This window comes from Emys orbicularis, chromosome 2, assembly GCF_028017835.1.
Source record: "Emys orbicularis isolate rEmyOrb1 chromosome 2, rEmyOrb1.hap1, whole genome shotgun sequence".
NCBI lineage: Eukaryota > Metazoa > Chordata > Testudines > Emydidae > Emys > Emys orbicularis.
In genome coordinates, this window is record NC_088684.1 from 81,735,643 (window position 1) to 81,759,412 (window position 23,770).

Below are 23,770 nucleotides of genomic sequence, written 5' to 3' on the forward strand. Positions count from 1 at the left end.
GCTCTAGAGAAACATCTTCCTGAGCCTTATCTAATGCCGGATTCACTTCTGAGATACCAGACAGACAATTAGGAATTTTTTCCACATATGCGCTGCTTCTTTGCACAGATAAACAGCTATCTTTCTCATACAAACATTTGGAGAAACCCTCCATAGGCAAATCCTTGCCCCTAGCAGACACAGGCTCAGGATTATTTCTTTCATGTGACTGTTCAGTCAAGTTGATGACTTAAATCAAAGTTTTAATATCATCCCCAATCAAAAGATCCTTCGGCAGTAACTTCCTTACACCAGCTATAACTTCATGTTTAACGCCATTCCATTCAAGAAAGATTCTGGCTAAAGGCACACTTACAGTAAACTCATGGAGGATTACAATATTCACACTCTGGTAAATCTTCCTCTTTGACAAAATCTGTTTTAACGAGTGTGATGTTAGAAGCTGTAATTTGCCCTAAACAGGTTTTACCATTGACTTTTACATTCTCTTCACAAGTTATGGGGTTACCTTCACCTGAGCTCACGGTAAAAGCATTTACATAAAAGGTGGCAGTGTTGGGGTAAATTTGGTTACACACAGGCAACTGCTATGTTAACATACCAACATTGTTACAAACTGGATAGATTCTATCCCTATCTTTGTTGAGAGGAACTGTTTTTTCAATATGATACAGTTCCTGTTTCTTTATTCTCTTGAGTTGGCTCTTATGTCTGTCCACTTTTGCCTTAGCTTCTAGTTCCTGCAATCGAATATATGCCACTTTTTGTTCATGTTCAAAACAGGCATTCTTTTTCACCAGCTTCTCCTTCCATATCAGCTATTTTTTGCTTTTGTTCAAGTTCTAGCTGCTGGTTTCTCACTGCAAGCATTTTCACTGGGTCTGCTTCCTTATCACTGGCAATTAACAGATCTTTCAGTTCCTGCTCTGGGGCCTTTTGCTTAAAATACAACCCTCTCTGTAATCACAATTCTCCCCGGCTTTTTCTGTCAGGCTCTTGATCATGGGTCACTCACTGTAACTGATTTTTAACCCTTAAACTCTCCAATATCAATTAAATTTTGACAAATGTGTGGTTCTGATCCAAAAATCCAATTAACTTGTGGTAATGTGTATCCTGCCGACTACGCCACTGTGACTGGGGCCCTAGTGGGGAGCCAGCTGTGGTCACTCAATTAGGGTGAATTGCAAAGAATGCGGCAGACAATCCCCATAAAGCTGGTGGATATTCCAGTACTTGGTAAATGTAAGCCAGCATAAAACAGCTTCTTTATTACCTTACTGGTTACTCAGAAGTCCAAACAATGCAGTTCCCCTAAAGTGATCCAGCCTCAGGCCTCCATCCAGGTACACACGTCAAATATGCTGAAAATGTCTGTAAATCTTATTTCATCATATAAAAGGAAAGGTTCTACCAATCCCAAAGGATCAGACACATTACCTCCCAGGTTAATGAATGTTTCAGGTCTTACCCAAATACACACTACAGCCAATTCTTATTGACTAAACTAAAATTTTATTAAAAAATGAGAGAGTATCGTTAAACGATCAATATACATACAGACAAGAGTTCAATTCATTTGGGTGCAGATTCATAGCAGAGATGGTGAGCTTTGTAGTTGCAAAGAGTTCTTTCAGAAATAATTCATAGTTTATAGTCCAATGTCCAAATATCACGTTCAGGGCATACCAGCATAACTAGGACCTCAATCTTGCAAATCAAACTTCTCCTGAAGAAGCTTAAGCAGATCTGAGATGACAGAATCAGGACCCAAGGATCTTTTATACAATTTCATGTCTTTTGACAAGTTGGAATGCCTCAGGGAGCAAAAGGTAATTAGGATGACTTTGAAGGAGGTCCATCACTGGTACTTAGCTATTACGAATTAACAGAAGGCCATTTGCCTGTTCCTTCACCATTCATAGTACATTTCAAAGAGAGATGAATACTGAGAGATCCCATGTTTACAATTCATTTACAGTAACTCCTCACTTAACATTGTAGTTATGTTCCTGAAAAATGCAACTTTAAGTGAAACGATGGTAAACAAATCCAATTTTCCCATAAGATTTAATGTAAATGTGGGGGGTTAGGTTCCAAGGAAATTTTTTTTCCCCTTTTTCTTTTTTCTTCTCCCCCCCCCCCTTCCCCTCCCTCCTCATCTGGCTCAGGGATTTGATGGTGTGGAGTGGGAGCCCCTCACGGCTGCTGCAGCAGCAGCTACAGATAACGGATATCATTGTCCATCTAGTTACGATGGAAAGTGAAAGTTAAGAGTCAGAATTCCCTTCCCTTGCTCCCCTGAAGTTTTAACAAGACACGTTTACTGTCACCTCTGTTTTGGAGTGCTTGTGCATGGCGCCCCTCACAGCTCTAGCCATGGTGAGTGTGGCCCACTGGGATGAGGGAAATAGGGAGGGAATTGCTCAGTGAACATAAGAATGACCAAACTGGGTCAGACCAATGGGCCATCTAATCCAGTATCCTATCTTCCAACAGTGACAAATGCCAGGTGCTTCAGAGTGAATGAACAGAACAGGCAATCAAGTGATCTGTCCACTGTCGTCCATTGGCAGTCAGAGGCTGGGGATGCTCAGAGCATGGGGGTGCATCCTGGCCCTTCTTGGCTAACAGCCATTGATGGAGCTATCCTCCATGAACTTATCTAGGCCAGGTCTGCACTACAAACCTACATCTGAATAACTGTCACTCAAGAGTGTGAAAAATCCATACCTGAGTGGTGCAGTTATACCACCCTAACTCTACATGTAGACCGTGCTATATCAACGGGAGAGCTTCTCCCACTGACATAGGTAGCGCTTCTCATGGAGGTGGATTAACTGCACTGCCAGGAGAGCTTTTCCCATTGGCATAGCAGCGTCTTCACTAAATCGCTACAATAGAGCTGTACGTGAAGAAAAGCCCCTAGTTGCTATAGTCTTGGCCTTCACATCATCACCTGACAATGAGGGCCACAGTTTGACTGTGTTGTGTGAAGAAATACTGCCTTTTGTTTGTGTTAAATCTACTGCCTATTAATTTCATTGGGTGGTTCCTGGTTCTTGTTATGTGAAGGAGTAAATAACACTTACTTTCTCCACACCAGTCATGATTTTAGACTTCTGTCATATCCCCTCTTAGTCATCTCTTTTTCCAAGCTGAAAAGTCCCAGTCTTGTTAATCTCTCCTCATACGGAAGCTGTTCCATACCCTTAATCACTTTTGTTGCCTTTGTGTACCTTTTCCAATTCCAATATATCTTTCTGGAGATGAAAACTTTTGTCACAGCTGGAATACTACTAAACTTGAAGGCTTATGTATCTTAAAATGTAGTTCTAAATATTACTGTTAATTGTGCCTTTCCAACTTATTACCTTGTCTTCTGAGAACTTTATTTTAATTCTGATTGCATTATTGCAGCTATTATTAAAGAAATAGCTGGTGAATACTAGATTACTCACAAATGATATAACTGGAAATTCTGAAAATCACTATTCTAGTTTGTACACATCACCCTCATAAAACATTTTTATATATTTCTAACAGCCAGTTATCTTTCAGTAAATTGTAAAACCTGTGTCTGTAAAGGGCACTTATGCCACTGTTTATTTGACTTGCTTGTTAAAAGTTTTAAACTAAGTCATACACTTCTGTGAATAAATGTTTTTTGGCCTTGCACCAAAAGGATAGATGACGGCATTGTCGTTACGTGGGCAGAGCCAATCAGCACTCTACAAACAAAATGTCACTTGTGTTGTGTGAAACTTGAGGGCAGAATATGGCTGCAAATGAGCAATGACCTGAACGTCTTGTCTTAAAATAGTAGCGTATTCACGTTTTGTCACGAATATCCTGAATAGCAAGGATAAGAGGAGCATTGCCACTGTAAATTTAGCTTTATCTGAGGTATTTGAGTACTCACCAATGCAGCTGGCTCTTTTTACTCAGTATAATGCTGATGACAACTGCTGGCTTGACAGCTCTGGAGATAGAATTTCTCCATCACAAACAGATATACCAGTGCAGGCTTCCTCACACCGTTCTGCTCATGTGCTCCACCCTGACCTTGCAAGGGCCACCTCTTTAGCTAAAGGGTAATTCAGTCTCCATGCCCACCCACCGTTTCCTGTCTGAGACTGCCAATAGACATGACTTTTGTGGAGGTAGTTGTATGGCGTGGCACTTGTCCAGTAGAAATTCTTCTGTTAAAATTGCAGCTAGTCTCTAATTGAAGCTTCTTGGGTGTTTGTTCAAATATATCTACTAGGTGAAACTGACTAGAAACTAAAGTGAAAATTGATTATCTGAAGGGCTCAAACAAAATATCACAGCAGGGATACAACTATAAATGTTCTTTCTTTGAATGCTATTATGTCTTCCCGATCTAACGGCCTCACCTAAGCTAAGGGCCAAACTTTGCCCTCCGCCATATGCTCTGCCTAGTGGCTTCAATGGAAATTTCATGCAAGTAATGAGCTGACTGTTTGGGCTGTGAAAAAACATCCCAGAGCTGTCCCTCCTCCCCCCCAAAAAACACCATCTCCACACAGAGTTCACAGGGAACAACTCCATCCTACAGAGTAGCTATAGGATGGACTATTCGGAGTATCTGAAATTATGATAAATGGTCAGTTGGCTCGTGGTACATGATCTTTCTTCAGAGACTTCCCCACTTACCAAAGATACATAATAAAACCAAGTTGTACCATGGAAATAAAGCCTCAAACTAAATGTTTTCAAACACACACTTTTATAAAAGATTAAGAAACATGCAGCATTGGCTATGGAACAGTTTTTTATAACATTGGCCAGCCTTCATAAGTAACTAATGATAGGTTCGGAATCTGGAACTTGTAGTGTTGAGAACTAAACTTACAGGCAGGATATCATTGAAAGCAGCCAGTCTTGCTCCGTTTACTCTAAAACTTTAAACACATCTGCGGTAATGATGCTCAAATACCTGTGCAGCAGCATTTTTTTTTCTTTGTGGGCAGAGAAGTTTGTCAAAATAAGCAAAAAAACCTGATAGTTGCCTGGACAGGAAAAGCACCAACAAGTAATGTTGAAATAAGTGGACATAACTATTTCATATTCATCAGGGATGAAAGGGGAAAATGCAGTTATTAGAAACACAATCATTGGTATTTTGAAAACTTAAATGTATTAAGGGAAATCTAGCTTATCCTAAACTCTCCTTTTATTTCATTAAATTTATAAAATCTTAAAATCAAAAAGGAAATGTTACCAGTTTAAAAGGTGCCGGGTCAAGGGATTTTGTTTAGATCTTACACCTTGGTGGGTAAAAGTTAACATTTCATTCTCACGGGCATCCCTTTCATTCACCTGACCATCGCTGAAAATCTTCTAGACCTTATGGCCTTGACCTGGTTTAATGCTTAACATGTAATCTTATGTATGCAAACAGTTCCATTGATGCTACTGTTTGATGCATGAGGTTATTCATGGGTGTAGTGTTTTGAAGGAAGGGGGCCTCATTTTGTAAGGGCTACTTTTTTTTTTTTTTTTTAACTTGCTTCTGGCTCTGCAGCAAGTTACACTAAAACAAAGCACTACTTCCCAAAGATGTGCTGACATAAGTGATGTACAAAGACTTTTGGCATAAGGTACTGTGTAGTTGCACTAACCTTATTGATTTCAGTTCAACTCAAAATAGCATAGCAATAAAATACTAAAAGGAAATGGACAAAATTGATTCATTTGAATGAGTCTGTGTTTTGGCTAATCAGTATGTGACTAAAAAGACTGGAGTAAATAGAATGGGGGCAGAATGCACTATTTTGGCATCTTCTATCTCTGGTTTTAACCCCGGATTAGAGTTTTTGTATATTGCTGAACCTCTCCTCTCACAACTCAGTCATCTAAATAAAAGGCAAGTGCAAAAATACTCTGAAGGGGGACATGGCTACATGTGTACCCACTGCAAATCTCTATTTTAAAAAAAACCTTCTGAAAAGGGTCTGTGTGGTTATTTATTTGACTTTAATAAGCATGCAAGAGTTCCTATCCCAGACTTGACACCCATACCATTGGTTAGAAATACAATGCAAAAACCATTGTAGAATCAAAACAATAGCAGTTTTCCCCCTAAATACAACTACAAGGCAGGAAAACACGAAACAAATCACTGTCCTAACCCTAGCTACTTTAGCCTTTCCCAGAGGCTTTCTGGAAAAGATGGACTTTGCCTCGCCCTGGCTCTCAACAACCTATGGGGTGTATTGCTCCTGCAGGGGTGGTTGGGGTGAATTTCAGTCATAGGACCTTCTTGGACAACAGCTCCCTCTTGTATACCAGAGACATTCCAGTACTCTTGCTGATATTAACTGAAATAGGATCTTGCAAGGAGAGAATGGTCCCAGGTCCGGGGGGAGGGATAGCTCAGTGGTTTGAGCATTGGCCTGCTAAACCCAGGGTTGTGAGCTCAATCCTTGAGGGGGCCACTTAGGGATCTGGGGCAAAATCAGTACTTGGTCCTGCTAGTGAAGGCAGGGGGCTGGACTCGATGACCTTTCAAGGTCCCTTCCAGTTCTAGGAGATAGGATATCTCCATTAATTTATTTATTTATTTATTTATGACTTTTTAGTTCAAAACAAATACATGAATTGCAGCCAGTTCAGATCGTGGAGCAGTGTGGTCACATGCTCCCAGAGGACTACGTAGTTCAAAACAGTTAGTACAGAATACAAACTTAAACCTATTCAGAAGTTGCAGTAGAACATATTGCAGTAGTCAAGTGTAAATGTGAAAGGTGGGGATTATGATAGCAAGGTCCATGTCCAAGAGGAATGGTCACAGTCTCCTTTCCGGAGATAAATTGAGGGGGGGGGGGAAATCTTGGTTGCTGAAATATTGATAATCTAGAAACTAGGAATACACCAGTCCCCTAAGTGGCGAATTTTGGCCATAAATGTGGCCTCAGTTGAAGGAGGGGTGCTAACTAACCTCAGCCAAATCTTCTAGGTGCCTCCGTAAACCCCACCGTTGTCACCTCAAGTTTATTCAGATTGAGACCAAGCTGACTGAGATACATCCTAGCCCCAGTCTGAGCCTCTTGCAATTTCTGGGCAAAAGTGGTTTATCAGCATAATGGTAAGTGCAGTGATCAATAGCAGTCTGGTGTCTTGTGGACTTTTTCTATAAACTTTAGGATTTAGTAGGGCTACTTTAAACTGCTGGGGTGGGCTATGCTGGTGGCTTGTTTACAATGGGAGAGACCTTATCCACCTGGGAATGGAAGTGGACCCCACAAGGGAAAGGGTTGGTTCTTGAATTCTAGGTCACAGTATGGCAGACTGTGTATGGATAGACAGTGTTTGCAAGGCTGTGGAGAGTTCCTGCAGGAAGCTTTGGGGCGTTGTTTCAGAAGTGTCAGCTGCATGGTGGGGTAAATCTCCAGTGTGAGTCTTGTGAAATTGACCATCTGTGTGTTTCTATCACCACCTCAGCGAAGCCTGTGGTGTCTTCAGTGAGTTTTGGATCAGGCTGAGGTGATACAGATTGTCAGGATGCCTGGATTAGTTTCTGGATTTACAGATTAGGTGGATGTAATGAAGAAACTTTCGATTTGAAGTGAGTATTTCCTGCATTTGAGCCAGGAAGGGAAAGGAGTATCATCTTTGCCTAATGAGTTTTCTGGGTCTGGTTGACTAAAGCATCCTGGGCACGATGTGGTGAGCTGAGCCTATGGTATCGATCAGCCATATTTCCATGATGTAGACCAAGATGTGCTTTTGTAATACAGTCTGTAACATTTTACCTGTCAACAATTTGCTCAGCTTACCTCCTTGATTAGTCACAACATCTTGTTTTGTGTGTTCGAAGTGTACCCATTAGTAGCAGCATAAGTCACTTGTTAGTGACACAACTATTCCTTCTATAAATTTCTCTCTGAAATGAATAAACAGTAAATGTTATCAGAGCTGAGCAGGCATCTCGCTGAGCAAGAAATGATTGTTGCAACAAAGCATGATGGATTTAAAAAAAAAATTGGCTCAGTGTTTCAATGCACTGGCTTACACTAACATGACAGTAATGGTTTGAAGAAAAAAATGTTTACTAAAAGCTACAAGGAGGACTTACTGGAGTCAGTAAAGGCTCTTGCTGTCTTGCTTTGACAGAGTGAGGCCACGTGATGGGTTGTAATCTTCCTTACTGTTAGTGGGTTAGCTTATGAGAAAGCTACCGTTTAAAGAAATAAGTTGATGAAAGCTTTCTCAAAGTGTATTTTTCTGTATTGGAAAACTCTTAATACTCCAGGAATTCTGCTATGCCATCTAAACTTTTACACTGATAAGTCTTCATTCTATGATTCTATTATCTTCCAGAATAATTGCTTTTACTGAAACTCAAACGTATGCTTAAAACCAGGAGTACCTGCAGTATAAACTTATAATTGCATTCTGCTGTATATGAACCAACTGGCTTCAGCTTTCATTTCAGCACACACCAAGACCAAACTTTCTCAGTCATGTACTTATGCAGTGGTAAATCTAAAAGCACATCATCATGCCACTGACTTTGCTGGGCACCTTTATGTGACTATTAATGTTCAGAAACGTTAGTTAATAAGAAAGGACTCTGTGCCATCTTTGAAATCTCCACATATTTACAGTTGTGCTGCTCAGAGGATGTTGGGAAGGTTCCTATAATCTTATCAATGGGGAAGGTACTGAAAGATGTCAGTCACTAGATGTAACTGAACTCTTTAGGTTTGAACAGACAGCTAGAACTGTATAGATGCAAGTAACACCAAATATTAAACGTGGAAGCTGTAAGTAGTAGAATGATAAATTACTCAGCACTAGTTCAAACTGGTAGTGACCAAAAGAATTCAACTACGTGGGAAGAAACTGGTACTAGGGAAACAATGAGCTGCATTGTAGCAATTGTGTGGGTTTGTTTTTGTACTGGAATATACAGTTGTATTCATGTTTCAGACTTCTCTCTATAGTTGAAGGCTGACTTAAACTGTTACTCTTAAACTTTCCTTGGTGGTCGTCTTGTATTTAATGCTAAATATCACAAGTCAGAGAATCCCCTATTTTGATTCCTACTGCTCCCTGTATTGGTAGCTTTACATAAGTTCATGATGCATATTAGGACTGGAGCTGGCTGCAACACTTTTTTTTTTTTTTTTTTTTTTAAATAAAGACTAGCTTTGTAGATCAAAATAAAAATTCTCTGCAAGAACTTTCATTCTAGAAGATGGTTCTGATTTTGGTAAACTTCTACAAAAACTCTTTGGCTTTTCATGGGAAACTAAAGCTAGAAGTTTATCTTAAAAAGCCTATATGAGCAGTTCTAAATATGGTGAAATACTCATGCTACAAATGACTTCAATAATTTCCATCCCACCATCAACCTCAGCCTAGATCAATCCACACAAGCGGTCCATTTCCTGGACACTACTGTGCTAATAAGCGATGGTCACATAAATACCACCCTATACCAGAAACCTACTGACCGCTACACTTACCTGCATGCCTCCAGCTTCCATCCAGGACACACCACACGATCCATTGTCTACAGCCAAGCTCTAAGATACAACCGCATTTGCTCCAATCCCTCAGATAGAGACAAGCACCTACAAGATCTCTATCAAGCATTCTTAAAACTACAATACCCACCTGCTGAAGTGAAAAAACAGATTGACAGAGCCAGACGAGTACCCAGAAGTCACCTCCTACAAGACAGGGCCAACAAAGAAAATAACAGAACACCACTAGCTGTCACCTTCAGCCCCCAACTAAAACCTCTCCAGCGCATCATCAGAGATCTACAACCGATCCTGAAAGATAATCCCTCGCTCTCACAGATCTTGGGAGACAGACCTGTCCTCGCTTACAGACAACCCCCCAACCTAAAGCAAATACTCACCAGCAACCACACATCACTGAACAAAAACACTGACCCAGGAACCTATCCTTGTAACAAAGCCCGATGCCAACTCTGTCCACATATCTATTCAAGTGACATCATCATAGGACCTAATCACATCAGCCATACCATCAGGGGCTCGTTCACCTGCACATCTACCAATGCGATATATGCCATCATGTGCCAGCAATGCCCCTCTGCCATGTACATGGGCCAAACCGGACAGTCTCTACGCAAAAGAATTAATGGACAAATCTGACATCAGGAATCATAATACTCAAAAACCAGTGGGAGAACACTTTAACCTGTCTGGTCATTCAATGACAGACCTGTGGGTGGCTATTTTACAACAGAAAAACTTCAAAAACAGACTCCAACGAGAGATTGCTGAGCTGGAATTGATATGCAAACCAGATACAATCAATTTAGGATTGAATAAGGACTGGGAATGGCTGAGCCTATCTCCCCTTGTAAGTATTCTCACACTTCTTATCAAACTGTCTGTACTGGGCTATCTTGATTATCACTTCAAAAGTTTTTTTTCTCTTACTTAATTGGCCTCTCAGAGATGGTAAGACAACTCCCACCTGTTCATGCTCTCTGTATGTGTGTGTATATATCTCCTCAATATATGTTCCATTCTATATGCATCCGAAGAAGTGGGCTGTAGCCCACGAAAGCTTATGCTCTAATAAATTTGTTAGTCTCTAAGGTGTTCTGTTCTTCATGCTACAAATTCATTTTAAATGTTATAACAAAAGAATATTAATCTTTGTTATAAAAAATTGAAACTAGAGAGACATTTCACCTTACATTGCAATACTATAAATGTGTCCAAAGGGTTGGTCTTATCCATGATAGCATGCAGTCTATTGGAATACTTGTTTTTTGGTAAATTAATAGTATTCCTCATACAGCAGTAAGGTGAAATGCAGAACTTGCAAGTTGAAGGGCTGGTAATCAGAACTAGTCTTGAAGTGGACAACAGAGCAAAATTGATTAAAGGTAGGAAGATTGAGGAAAGGGAGGTTTTAAAAAAAACTTTTTTTCTAAAGCCTGGTGGGTGGACATGAATTCATCACTGTGGTTCCAACCTCTGAGATTTGCCATAAAGCCTGGGTCTTGTACCAGAAATAACTGCTGGCCCAAAGAACAAGCAACCTGTTTTAAAGACCAGAACTTCTCCAGAACTAGAAACTAATTCTGTACCTCCATCGGAAAGCTGGTAATCTACTGGTGTGTAACATTGATTCTAGTCATGGTGCTTAATGATATCAAACCTTAATTGTGCCATTCCATCACCATTTTTCAGCCTATCTTTTTTTTTTTCTTCAGTTGTGACCTGACTCTAATAAGTAGCATTTGAGCAGCGATCAAAAATTCATGCTTTGTGTTTGCTACAGAGCATTTGCTGAGTGGGCAGTGATTTTTCCTGTGCTCATGGGTTATCTACCCTCTATAGTAAGTAAGTATTCCAAAAAGACACTAGATTTCTTACTGCTAGATCTTTGAGATCTCAGGAGAAACTGAAGACACAATTACCTTGATGGCTCAATTTATTTTTTCTGGCTAATGGAGGCTTATTAGTGAAATGGTACTCTTGCCTAAGGGGTTGTTTGAAGAAATACTATCTGGCTGTGGAGCTTCTTCAGTCATTCTGTTAATACTAATATGCCATTCTGTAGTGCCTTTTAATGTGTGTTACAGACACGAAGGGCTCAACTATTCTCTGATATAGGATGGGTATTTTTACACAGTCTCTGAAAGAAAAGTTGAAAGACTTCCCCCCCCCCCCGCCCCCCAAGCTAGCACAATGAGTAAGTGGAGAACCTACTTGATTTAGTTGGGGACTCGTCCTGCTTTGAGCAGGGGGTTGGACTAGATGACCTCCTGAGGTCCCTTCCAACCCTGATATTCTATGATTCTATGAATCTAGAAGTGGAGAACCTAGAAGTTTTGTCATGGTAGACTATGCTACTTTAGGTAGACTGTTAAACAAGATTGGACAATGAATTCCTGGAAAAGTGCAATATTATAATGTGCTTTTTGAAGCTGGGCATTACTGCAGATAATTCCAGGGAAATATTATGTTTGAGAAGGAAGAAGATCCTTCTTCACAATTCAGAATGTCCAAATGTAGAGCTTCTATTAACTCGTCTAAGATTGTGTTCTTTCAGAAAGCGAAATGAAATGAGCCATGTTGCCCTCTTGACTCCATAAAGACAGGTAATGCCATTTCAGAAATGCCAAAAAAATTAAGTCTTGCTCTATTTCAAACTTTATTTTACTCATCTCCATCTTTAATAGCTGCTGACCTAGTTCTCTTTCCTGACAAGTCTAGATTTCTTCCTTCCCATCTCTGTCCATCCTCTCCAGCTGCCTCCAGACCTTGGTTGATATGCAGTACTTCCATAGGGCTGCTTGCAGCTGCGCTAGCATGCCACATAATGATCCCATGTATTTGTGGCACTGAAGTCTCAAACATCAATGGTATGATGCTGCCTGTTTTTTGGAATATGCCATTGTTAATGGACCTCAGTTTAAATTAACTTGGAAAATAAAATACCATAGAAGGCATTGGCTCTATTGAATTGGGATATATGATATGAATTGGAAGATGGGTACTGGATTACAGCTGTCTGTAATCCAAACTGCTCTAAATACCAGCAGGTTTCAGGGAAAATGTCTGTGGCAGCTTTCCTTTTCACACTTACAGCTGTAATTTGAACTCAGTCCAATGAAGGCTGCAGAATTTTCTGTTTAGTAACTGGAGTTCTTATGCTGTCCCACTGGGTAGGGTGTATATATTTATTATTTGTATTCCTGTAGCACCTAGGAGCCCAGTCATGGATGAGGAACGTGCTGTACTAGGCACTGTACAAACACAGAATAAAAAGATGGTCCCTGCCTTATTGACCCATGTAACTGAAGACTGTGTAGGTATTAAACTTTAACAACAATTGCAGTGACAGAGTAGTACAGTTCATAGTCTCGCAGGTAAAATCATTGTCATTCTTTCTGAGATAAAACTAGATGGATCGATAGTTTCAACTAGTAACAATCAGATTTACAAACTGTTACTGTAATCGTGTACTCCATATCATGATACTGAAAGCCTAACTGAAATAGTTAACTTGTCTTAAACCATCTCCCTGATCTCAAAACTCGCATAATTCAACAGTGGAAATAGTTGAGATCTGTATTCTTGACCCGCTACAAGTCTAGCACAAACTGCACTTTACAGAGACTATGACTGGAATGCATGGTAGGGTACATTACTCTAGTACTTGGACTGGGTTTCCAGAGCTGTGCACACACTGAGATCGATAACATTTCAATCCCAATGTGAGATTACATTAAAAGCAGCTACTGAGCTGCTTTTAAAAGCAGCATCAGGGATGGTCTAGACAGTATTTGGTCCTGCCATGCGGGCAGGGGACTGGACTCGATGACCTCTCGAGGTCCCTTCCAGTCCTAGAATCTATGAATCTATGAACTTGTTCTTATTGCTGTAAAACAAAAAGTGGAAGGGAAGCAAATGAATGAGACAAATAAATACAAGGAAACTCCTCTGGAAACTGTATCATGCTGAGTATGTTCCCTTGTCTGTCTGCAAAGTCTAATTGACAGAAATGCCAGTAATATCCAATAGAATCTTATTTATAAATGGTGGGGAGGCGGGGCCCTGAAGATACTGTAGTGGGGAAGTAACTCTAAATTGCAGTGGAGGTTCTGCCTTGTTTTTCTACTGCTTCATCAGTACTTATTTGGACATTTCTTCAGACTGTTTTTTGAAGACTTTGATGGGGAAAGGGATGGTCATTAGTGCCAATTTACTTTTGTCGATCCTCAGCCAGTATTTTGTATTAGCATTCAGCTCAAAATGTGAATTTTGGACTGAGTTTTGTGAACCAACATAGCAAATGGGCAGTTTTGTAAGACTCGAGCAGAAGTGGTCTTTCTTTACAGAAGGCTGTAGTTCAAAATGATTTAAAAATCAGTTGCTTTATGTATTTTTGCTCTTTTCTTGCATATTTAAAAAAAAAAAAAAAAACTTAATGAATGTAGTGGAAGGAGTGGCTTGCCTTGGAGCAATGCTCTAACTCCTGCTGGTAGAATCATTTCACTCTGAAGAAAAGTGACCCGTCTCTGTAAGCAGCTTATTGCAAGGTGGGTTTGTGAATGTTGGAGAACTGGAAACGCTCTTGTAGAGGAGAAGTAAATAATATGCCTGGTCATTAGCAAGTAGGAAGAAAATAAAATAGCACTGAGCATGAATGGTCCAATAAATACATTGCATTTTTTACTTGGGGGAGGGCTGTTAGGTTTCAAAGAAGTTTCTTTCAGCGGTGGTTGCATTTATATCGATTATGTGGAGGCTGTGCAAGGGAACAACGATTAGAGTAAAAAAATCAGAGGCTAAAAGTGGAAGGAGAACCAATTTTTTTCACTTTAAAGGCATTTCACTCTTTAAAATAGGATGTAGGTTGTATGGAATTTCAGCTGCTTTTTGGAATTTTCTTTCATTGAAAGTCATTCTTCCTCTTTAAGACTTGCTCACTTAAGCTCCTGTCCTGCATTGAGCTCCAAACTGGTGGACTTCTTTAAATTCTGGGGCTCTGCGTGGGCTTAGGTATCTACACACTTTATTAAACTTATAAGATCAGGGCCCGTATTTTATCTTAAACTTGATTTTTTTTTTTCTTCCCTTTCCCTCTGGTTAACTTTTAAAACAAGGGAATTCAATTTTCAACTTCTAGTCACATTGACTTGACTAGTCTAATTTTTTCCTCACTCTGTTTACTTATTTATCTTTAGCTGCTGTCTAATGCTATAAGGATCACAGGGGAGAAACTTTTTATTTAGGTATTAGGAGCTTTACGTATTTGTTTGGATAAGCGTTCAGCAGCTGTGAAGCCTGGCAATTTACTGCTGCAAAGCTGGCTATTTTTGAGAAAGGAGAATTCACTTTTGGGGCATGGTACTCATTACACAATTATGAGTAACATTCCATGAATGACCAAGCAGACAAAAGGATTGTAGAAGAGCTGTTTTAAGATTCTGACTCTACCAGTGAAATAAAAGAAACTCCATTACTGGGCTTGGTATTGGAGCACATATGGCATGTAAGCTTCACCTACTGTTCCTCAAACTGTCATCCTTTGGTGCTGCGGGAATCTTCTCACAATAAAACATTTAGTTGAGACTTCCTGGATTTTATTCGCTTTAGTTAATTACTTTTGGTACAGTTTTCAAAAGTGCATAAGTTCTATTTGACACAGGCACTTAGGAGCCGAAATCACTTTTGAAAATGGGACGTAGGTGCATTTTGAAATTTTTACCCTTTATCACTATGTTGTGGTAAAGCCAGGAGGCTACATTTTAGTTTGCTATCTTTTATAATAAAAATTCAGATGTCTTTCTAATATTTTTTTTCATGGGTAAAGTTGCAACTTTAGCATTTCACCTACCTAAGAAGTCAACATTCTTGCTATTCAACTGGCAAAATGTCTAACGTACATTTTGTTAAAATATCCCCAAGTGAAGTGTTGCATTGAATCTTTTTATAAATTGTGGGCACAGATGGCTTTAAACAAACATGCTACCTTGTTTGAGACCCAGAGATTGTAGCACAAAGAAGCTGAAAGTGGACTTGGGTATAAACAAAAGTGAAACTGACCTAATCAACTTTCATTGTTCAAGCGGAGATTGATGCAAAAGGTCTGCAAAAAGCACAGAGGCAAGTAAAATACATGTCTAAAATTATGATTATTTATAATCTTAGGTAATGTTGGTACATAAGCAGTTCTTGCTTACAAAATAAGCTGAAATTGAGTCACTATAACTCTCTAATATTGTTTCAGTTAACTACGTGTGAGAACTGGGAAGTCTGCAAAGGGGGATACAAAGGGTACTCTGAGAAGGAAATGAGGGAAAAGCGGTAGCAGGGGAAGCTGAATGCCTTTACACTGCGTGTCTGGAGGAAAAACAGAGTGTGGGGAGAAAGTCGAAGATTGAAGCAGTCTTTGGATTGGAGGGAAGGCAGCAGGTGGAGGGCTTGTGGGGGAGGCTCTCTGGGAGAGGTCCAAGTGTAAATCTTCCCCTAAAAGGAAAGAAAAGGAGGGAGTAGCACAAGGAAGAGGAGGAGGGTTAGTAGGGATATGTTACTGCTTTCATGTTAGTAGTTCTTGGAGTTCAGAAGAGATTGACACTTGTAGCACCACAGGACAATAACAAAGGTTTAATATGTGTGGGAGGTTTTTAAATACAAAACCCATCTGCTGGCCAGTCTCCTTTTGTCCTCTTCCCTCCCCCAGCCTACCTTCTCATGTCAGTTTGTGGCTGTTCTATGAACAGTTTACAATAGGGTGGTAGGAGCATTACATCAGAGACAAATCAGCCAGTCAGACTTTCCCCTCCTTTCTTCTCACCTCTTTCACTTCCTTAACTTACGTGCAAACAGTAATCTTAGGGGTTAACATGCTCCAATTTTTAAAATGTTCATTTAAATATTAGCACCTATGTAACTCACACCTGCTGAGAAATGCAATTCAAATTATACTAGTTGGCCCAAATTAGAGCAGAACAGTAGAAGTGGCTTGCTGCATGTGGATCCAGGTTAAACACTAGAACAGGCTTTTTTATTCTGACTACCAACAAATCAGGGAAACATTGTTTAAAAAGTAGTAATTGTTTGGAATGTTAGCCAATCAGAAGCTGTGTGTTGAATTCAGTTGCAGAATTCCGATATATAAAACTTTAATCTTTTTTTCGAGAGACTTTTCAATAGTTTAAAAAAACGTTGAGACAAAAAAAAATCATGTGATGGGAACAGAATTATCCTGTAATATCGCTCATATAATCCACAAATAACTCAGCTACTTCAGTTTCTGTTGTAAATAAATGGTTCAAAGACCAACTAAAAATCTCATCTCTCCCAAGAATGTGTGGCTCAAAGCTATTTAGAGGATAGATTCTATTCATACATGTGTCTACTTATAGGTGAGGAATTTGAAACTGGAGCATGAGCAGGAGAAAAACAAGATCTTGTCAGAAGCACTAGAGACACTAGCCACCGAACACCATGAATTAGAGCAGTCTCTAGTTAAAGGATCACCACCTCTAAGCATCCTTAGTGAGGAACAGTTCTATGATGCTGTTTCAGGTAAGTAAATAACATCCAGAACTTGAACATGTGGCAAATGTCTATATATTTTGTTTGTTTAAAAATGGGAGGGGCCCAAATCTAGTTGTGCCATCTAGGGCACCTGTCTGGAAAGGTACTTCTGCAGTAAAGCAAATGTTGCATGACTTCTCATGTACTTAGTTAAACAAGTGCTTAAGTACCTCCTGAATCTGGGCGTAGAACAGTGGCATGTTCCCGTCTACCAGTTTGCAAAACTTGGATCGTGGCAGGGCTGATCACCAGAATAGCTACTTTCCTCAACTTTTTTCTATCAAAGATATTCTGTAAAGACACAAGCCAAGAAACTTTCAATTACAGCTGACATTATGACTCTCAGAAACCGTTTGCTTTCTTTACGTTTCATTATGGATTGAGCTAGAGATTGTCCCCAGTCACAGGCTGGGGGATGGATGAGTGTTTGTGAGGTGCCAGTTCCCCCTCTCCTTCCCATAACTTAAATGTCAATATTGCAGCTGAAATTTTAATGCAATTTTTTACTTAAAAGCACCTGAGCACCATGGCATCTGTGCCTCCATAGGTCTGTTTCTCTGAAGATTAAAGAATGGTTGTTTTTGTCTGGGGCGTAAGGGTCTAGGATGTATTTTTATATATTTTAAGGTGTTCTTAGGGAAAGACTTGATCAAAAAGGTGTCTAGATTCTTATCTGAACATAGTTAGGGTTTGAACTCAGTCTAAGCCCCAGCCCACTTACCCCTGTCCGTGCCTCCCCTCCCCCCAAGGAGCTGCAGCCCCACTCCTGGCTCCGAGGGGGGTGTAAGGTAAAAAGTTTGGGGACCACATGGCTAGAGCCTGAGCTCTGGGACCCTGTGAGAGTAGAGGGTCCCAGAGCTTGGGCTCCAGCCTGAGCCCAAATGTGTCTACACATCAGTTTTTAGCCCCACGGCTTGAGTCAGCTGACCTGGGCCAACCATGCTGTGATCTCTTATGCTTGTGTGGACATACCTGTAGTGGTACCTTATAAGCATGCAGGAGTCTGGTTCTGAGTCTAGTGTCATAACATCTTATTCCTTGGCCCTAAAGAACTTCACACTGTCCTGGAAACTGTTCTGTGACACACACAAGAAATAAAAAGCAGTGGTATTGATATTTCACCAGATCCATATTGGTTAATCAAGGAGTCTCCTAAGTAATGTATATCATAAGCCCCCAACCATCCAGCACCCACACACTAAACCCAACAACCAAAATTAGACCAAACTATTAGTCTTTAGGAGATTAAAACTATATTCCAGAGGCAGAGAATAGGAGGGACCAAAGTGCACCAATGCCTGAGGCCCCTGCAGTGGCAGGGAATTGATCAAGTGAGGTGTTCCCAGATGATCATGGCAAGCAACCTGAATCCCATGCTACAGAGGTAGGTGGAAAACCTCTACGGCCACTGTCAATGTAACCTGGGGGGATCAGTTAGATGCTGAGCTTGTGATCAAGAACTAACCAGCCAAGCACCAGTGAAGGGGATATTGGATGAGGTGGGCCAGTCTCTAGCTGTGGCCATCTCTAATCCTTCAGAGGAAGGAGACCAAAAAAACCCACAACCCAGTACGTTGTATGTGTGCGCATGCATACCTGAGCATGGGGAAATCCCTTCCTGACCCCTGCAGATTACCGGTTGAAGCATGAGATTTTTAGAAACTCCAAATATGAACCAGAAGATACCCACAAGGCTGCCGAGCCCTGCCCCTCACCATCATAATCAACCCCATCATACAATCCCACTCATAAATTTGTCCAGCTGTCAAAACTGTTTGTCCCCAAAGCACCTATTGGAAGGCTGGTCCAGAACCTCACTCCTCTGATGGATAGAAACCCTCTTCCAGTTTCCAGCATGGATTTGTTCGTGGTCGGTGTATACCCATTTGTTCTTGTACTGACATTGAAAAGATATTCAGGCTAATGGACAGACTTTATCTCCCTGATGTATTTACAGAACGCAATCCTATCCCCCCCTCAACCTGCCTTTTGCTAGGCTGAACAAGTCAGGCTCTTCCATTCTCCTTTAAGATAGGCATTCCATTCCTCTGGTCATCTTTTGAGTTTGTCTCTGTTCCCGATCTATAAAATGCCTTCATTAATAACTAATGTCAGTCAGACAATTATTGGAATTAGGAGGATAGCTGGTCAGGAGTTCATCATTTTTCCAGTTGAAAAATGCTCTTTTCTCAAACAGAACTTTTTAATGGGGAAAAAACTCGCCTTTCCTGAAAATTTTTTCAACTTTTGTCAGGAAAAATGAAATGACATTTCCTAGGCTGCTTGCCTGAAAGCCTTGAGGAAAGGGAAATTGACAAGAGCTTTCCAGATGGGTAGTTGAGAAACTGAGATTCAGTTTTGTTTGTCAGAAACATTCTTTCCCCCCTGTAATCCCCTTAGTAGAAGGGGAGCCCATGTTTTCTGACACTTCAAGACACTTTTTTTTCCAAAATGTGGACTTTTCTACAGGAAGGGACTCCAAATTAGAGCTGGCTGGAAAGTTGGAGTGGTAGCCATAGAGCACCACCACTGCTGCTTATGAGGATAAGAGTTCTCTGAATGAACCCAGCTTTCAGCCCTAAAGTAAACCCCATATCTCACTACTCCTCCTGTCCCAAACTCTTGCCCTGAAAGAAAAAGCAATGGCTTGGAATCCCATGCACAATAAAATTATATATAGCCAAAAAATAAACATTCAGGAATTGGAGGAGGAGGTTTGAGACACACTTCTTAGGAAGAAATCTGCAAGCTGGCTGCTTGGTCCTCCATGTGTTTCTTCATTTAAAAAAAAAAAAAAGGCAGCAAAGCTGACATGGAGCCGTGGCAGTGGGATACGTGTGGGTGACATGGTGACCTCCAGTTTGAATTTGGAATCCATTGTGTGTTAAGTTCTTGCCTCATTGACCCTGAAGGGACTAAATTAGCAGTCCAGAGTGACCACCACAGCCTAAGAGTCGGACAGTAAGCAACTAGGGAGGCTCAAGAAGCCTGAGGCCCTGGTTCCAGGGTTTGGGGTGGCAGGATTGCATAGTCCCATGGGCCAGGGAAGGGCTCAGGCTCAGACAAGAAGTGTAAGAGCATGCCTTACAGATCCAGAGGTGGAACCAGTGACTTGTCCCTGTCCAGACCCATTTGGCTTAGAAGTACGTGGGATCCAGCAGTTGGGTGCACTCACAACAGACTGGTGGATTGGGCCAGGCTGTGACACAGGCATCATTAGCATTCTTTGAGAGGGTGGTGTGGCACACTGTAGTGCCTCAATCAGGAAATGGCTGATATGCACGGCTACTTCAGCTGTGACTTGTTTATTAGGCCAAATTCTCTTCCTCTCTGAGCTGCGAACAGCCAATTTAAAATCCTGCTGTAGGAGCTGTTTTTATGCAAGTACTTTTGCCAACAAGTGAGCTAGTAGAAGCTTACACTTCAAGTAATAGAATTCACAGATCTGACTTGCCCTGTGGAAAGGTAAGGGACCAGTATTGGTTTTTAAATTAATAACACAGTTCTCATTCTTCTTCGAGTGCTTGCTCATATCTATTCGAAAGAGGTGGGGGGGGGGGTGTGCGCGCGCCGCATGCACAGTTCGCTGGAAGGTATTTCCCCTAGAAGCACCTGGGGTGTCAGCTCTGGAGCTCCCTGGAGTCATGCCTTCATGGTGCCGCATATAGGGCCCTGCAGACTCTCCAGTTTCTTCTTACTGTCCAGTGGTGGTCGTCGGAGCGTTTTGTGTCTCGTATTCAACAAGCGATCCTCTAGTGTATTTTTTGTAAATAGTTTAAATATAGTTTTAAAAAATTGTTGTAGTTAGACATCTGGACTTGGGGTACTGTGGGGTTTCTCTCTCCCCCACATCCCGGGCCCGGGGCATGCCTCGGACCCAGGGGTTTAAGCCGTGTGGGGTTTGCCAGAAGCCTATGCCCAAGGGCGACCTGCACTTAGCTTATCTTAAGTGCTTGCGGGAGTCCCATCAAGCGGACAGGTGCAAGATCTGTAGGAGCTTTTGCCCCCGCACGAAGGAGAGGGATCACAGACTAAAGTTGCTGCTAATGGAAGTAGCTCTCTGCCCCCAGTCTGAGTCAAGCCCCATGGACGCGGCACTGGGCTCCTCAGCGTAGGTGCGCAGTGCGCCAGTTTTGGTCCAGGAGGTGCTGAGGAGGACCCTCTGCACCAGCATTCCCCTGCGCCAAGCACGGCGCAGGATCAATCTTGGCACTGCTCGGTCTCCTGTCCCAAAGAAGCAGCACAGTAAGACTGATAGAGGGCGCTCCCCTTCCCGCGCATGGGAACGTGAACCCAAGGGAGGGAGACCGGGTGCAAGACCACTCCTCCCCTCCAGCTCAACAGCCAGCACCGTCAACTCCAGGCCCACGGGAGGGACCATTGAGTCCGGTGACACCAGAGGTGACCCAGGTGAAGGATTTGGATCTCCCTTCCACATCAGAGACTTATGAGGCGGCGCAGGACCTGATAACATTGACAGGTCCGCACTCCCCCGACCACGGTGTCACGGCACCGGTCTTGAGGCCCCAAACGACTCAGAGGCCACTGGTGAAGTCCAGGGGCAATCTGGCTATGATGCAGCTAAGGACGGAAAGAAGCTGGACCTCTTCGGGAGGAAGATATGCTCCACCGGAGCATCGCAAACCAGCAAGCGATCCTTAGCCATTATAACTTCAAGTCATGGGACGCAATGTCCAGATTCTAAGCCAGAATTCTCAGCTCTCATGGATGAGGGCAAGACAGTCGCCAGGAGGTCACTGCAAGCAGTGTTAGACTTGGCGGACTCTGCAACGAGGACAATGTCTTCGGGCATCGCAGTGCGCCGTTGCTCATGGCTGCAGGCCTCGGGCCTCCCCGCGGAGATCCAACAGACAATTCAGGACCTACCGTTCGAGGGGACCACGTTATTTTTTTGGAGAAAACGGACTCGAGACTCCACAGTCTGAAAGACTCCCAAGCCACTGTAAGATCGCTGGGTCTGCACACCCCTGCCACCCAGCATAGACAATTTAGGCCTCAACCCATGACACGACCATACCAGGGGCAGTTTAGGCAGGACCAGAATCGTAGGCGTCCCAGAAACCAGAATCGTCATCGCCAACCCCAACCCCCAAATAACAGGCAGCCACCAGGCTCTAGGCAGACCTTTTGAGGATGCGCCCGAGGGCGTTATACCAACCTCTCAATGGGATCCTTCTTTCCTGTTTTTGGAACATCTATCCCATTTCTACCGAGCATGGTCCCAAATCATCTCAGACCATTTGGGTCCTCCGCACAGTAGAGATGGGATATTCTCTCCAATTTTCTCTCTCCCCCACTCCCCTTCCCTGTCCCTCTTCAGGGACCCCTCTCACAAGCAACTTCTTGTCCAGAAGGTACAAAACCTCCTATCGGTGGGCTGCGGAGGAGGTTCCGCCAGAGCTCAGGGGAAAGGGGTTATACTCCCAGTATTAGGAAATACTGGAAAGTAAAAGGGGGCTTCAGACCCATCTTGGACCTGCGCAATCTCAACAGGTTCATGAAAAAACTACAGTTTCGAATGGTCTCTTTGGCCACTCTCATCCCATCCAGGAGATTGGTATGCCACCCTCAACTTGAAGGACGCATACTTCCACATTTCTATAATCCTGCCCCACAGGCGCTTCTTAAGGTTTACAGTCGGGAGTTCCCACTATCAATTCATAGTACTACTGTTCGGCCTATCATCGGCACCTCGGGTGTTTACCAAATGTATGTCAGTCGGAAAAGGCAGGTTCAGGTATTTCCTTACCTAGCCGACTGGCTAGTCAAGGGCTGGTCCAGAACACAAGTGGATCAACAGGCTCCCTCATAAGCTCCACCTTCAATGCATTGGGCCTCCTCCTAAACACTCAAAAGTCAATGCTCACCCCTACTCAGAATAGAGTTCATAGGGGCAGTGCTAGACTCAACACAGTCCAGAGCGTTCCAGGCCATTCACGACATCATACAGGACCTCAAACGATTCCCTATAACCACAGTAAGGAGTTGCTTAAAACTCCTAGGTCACATGGCATCTTGCACATATGTAGTGCAGCACGCGAGGCTGACTCAGACCTCTCCAAGCTTGGCTAGCATTGGTGTATTGACCAAGCAGGCACAGTCTAGACATGGTGGTTACCCTTCCACCAGACGTTTTCAAGTCTCTTCACTGGTGGCTCGACCCACACTTGATGTGCGCAGGGGTCGCATTTTCCAAACCTCGTCCATCCCTATGTCTGACCACTGACGCCTCAGCCATGGGGTGGGGGGCACACCTGGGGAGCACAGAACTCAGAGCCTCTGGTCTCAGGAGGAATTGATGCTTCAAATCAATTTAAGGGAGCTCAGGGCGGTCCGGCTGGCATGTCAGGCCTTTCAGCCTCTCCTGGAGGGCAAGTGCATATTGGTCCTGACAGATAATACAACAGCGATGTTTTATATCAACAGACGGGGAGAGCACACTCCTCTCGCCCTCACGCTCTGGGAGTTCTGCATAGCACAGTCCATACTTTTGGAAGCGTCCTAACAGACCACCTCAGCAGGTCTTTTCATAACCATGAATCATCTATCCACCTGGATGTAATAAACAATATCTTCCAGCGGTGGGGAGTTCCCCAGATTGATCTGTTAGCCGCAAGGGCCAACAGGAAGTGCCTACAATTCTGCTCCTTCCTAAACCACAGCCCAGATTTGTT

At 42.4% G+C, this 23,770-nt stretch overlaps 1 protein-coding gene across 2 annotated transcripts in view; it reads left to right on the top strand.

Moving 5' to 3' along the window:
* OSBPL1A (oxysterol binding protein like 1A) overlaps positions 1 to 23,770 on the top strand; it is a 141,485-nt gene that overhangs the window by 76,367 nt on the left and 41,348 nt on the right. Inside the window, exon 16 of one of the 2 annotated variants that reach the window (XM_065397957.1) lies at positions 16,901 to 17,063. The exons of the other annotated variant lie outside the window; for it this stretch is intronic. Within the exon in view, the coding sequence (XP_065254029.1) occupies positions 16,901 to 17,063 (163 nt within the window). The remainder of the gene's footprint in view (positions 1 to 16,900; positions 17,064 to 23,770) is intronic. 2 annotated transcript variants of the gene reach the window in all.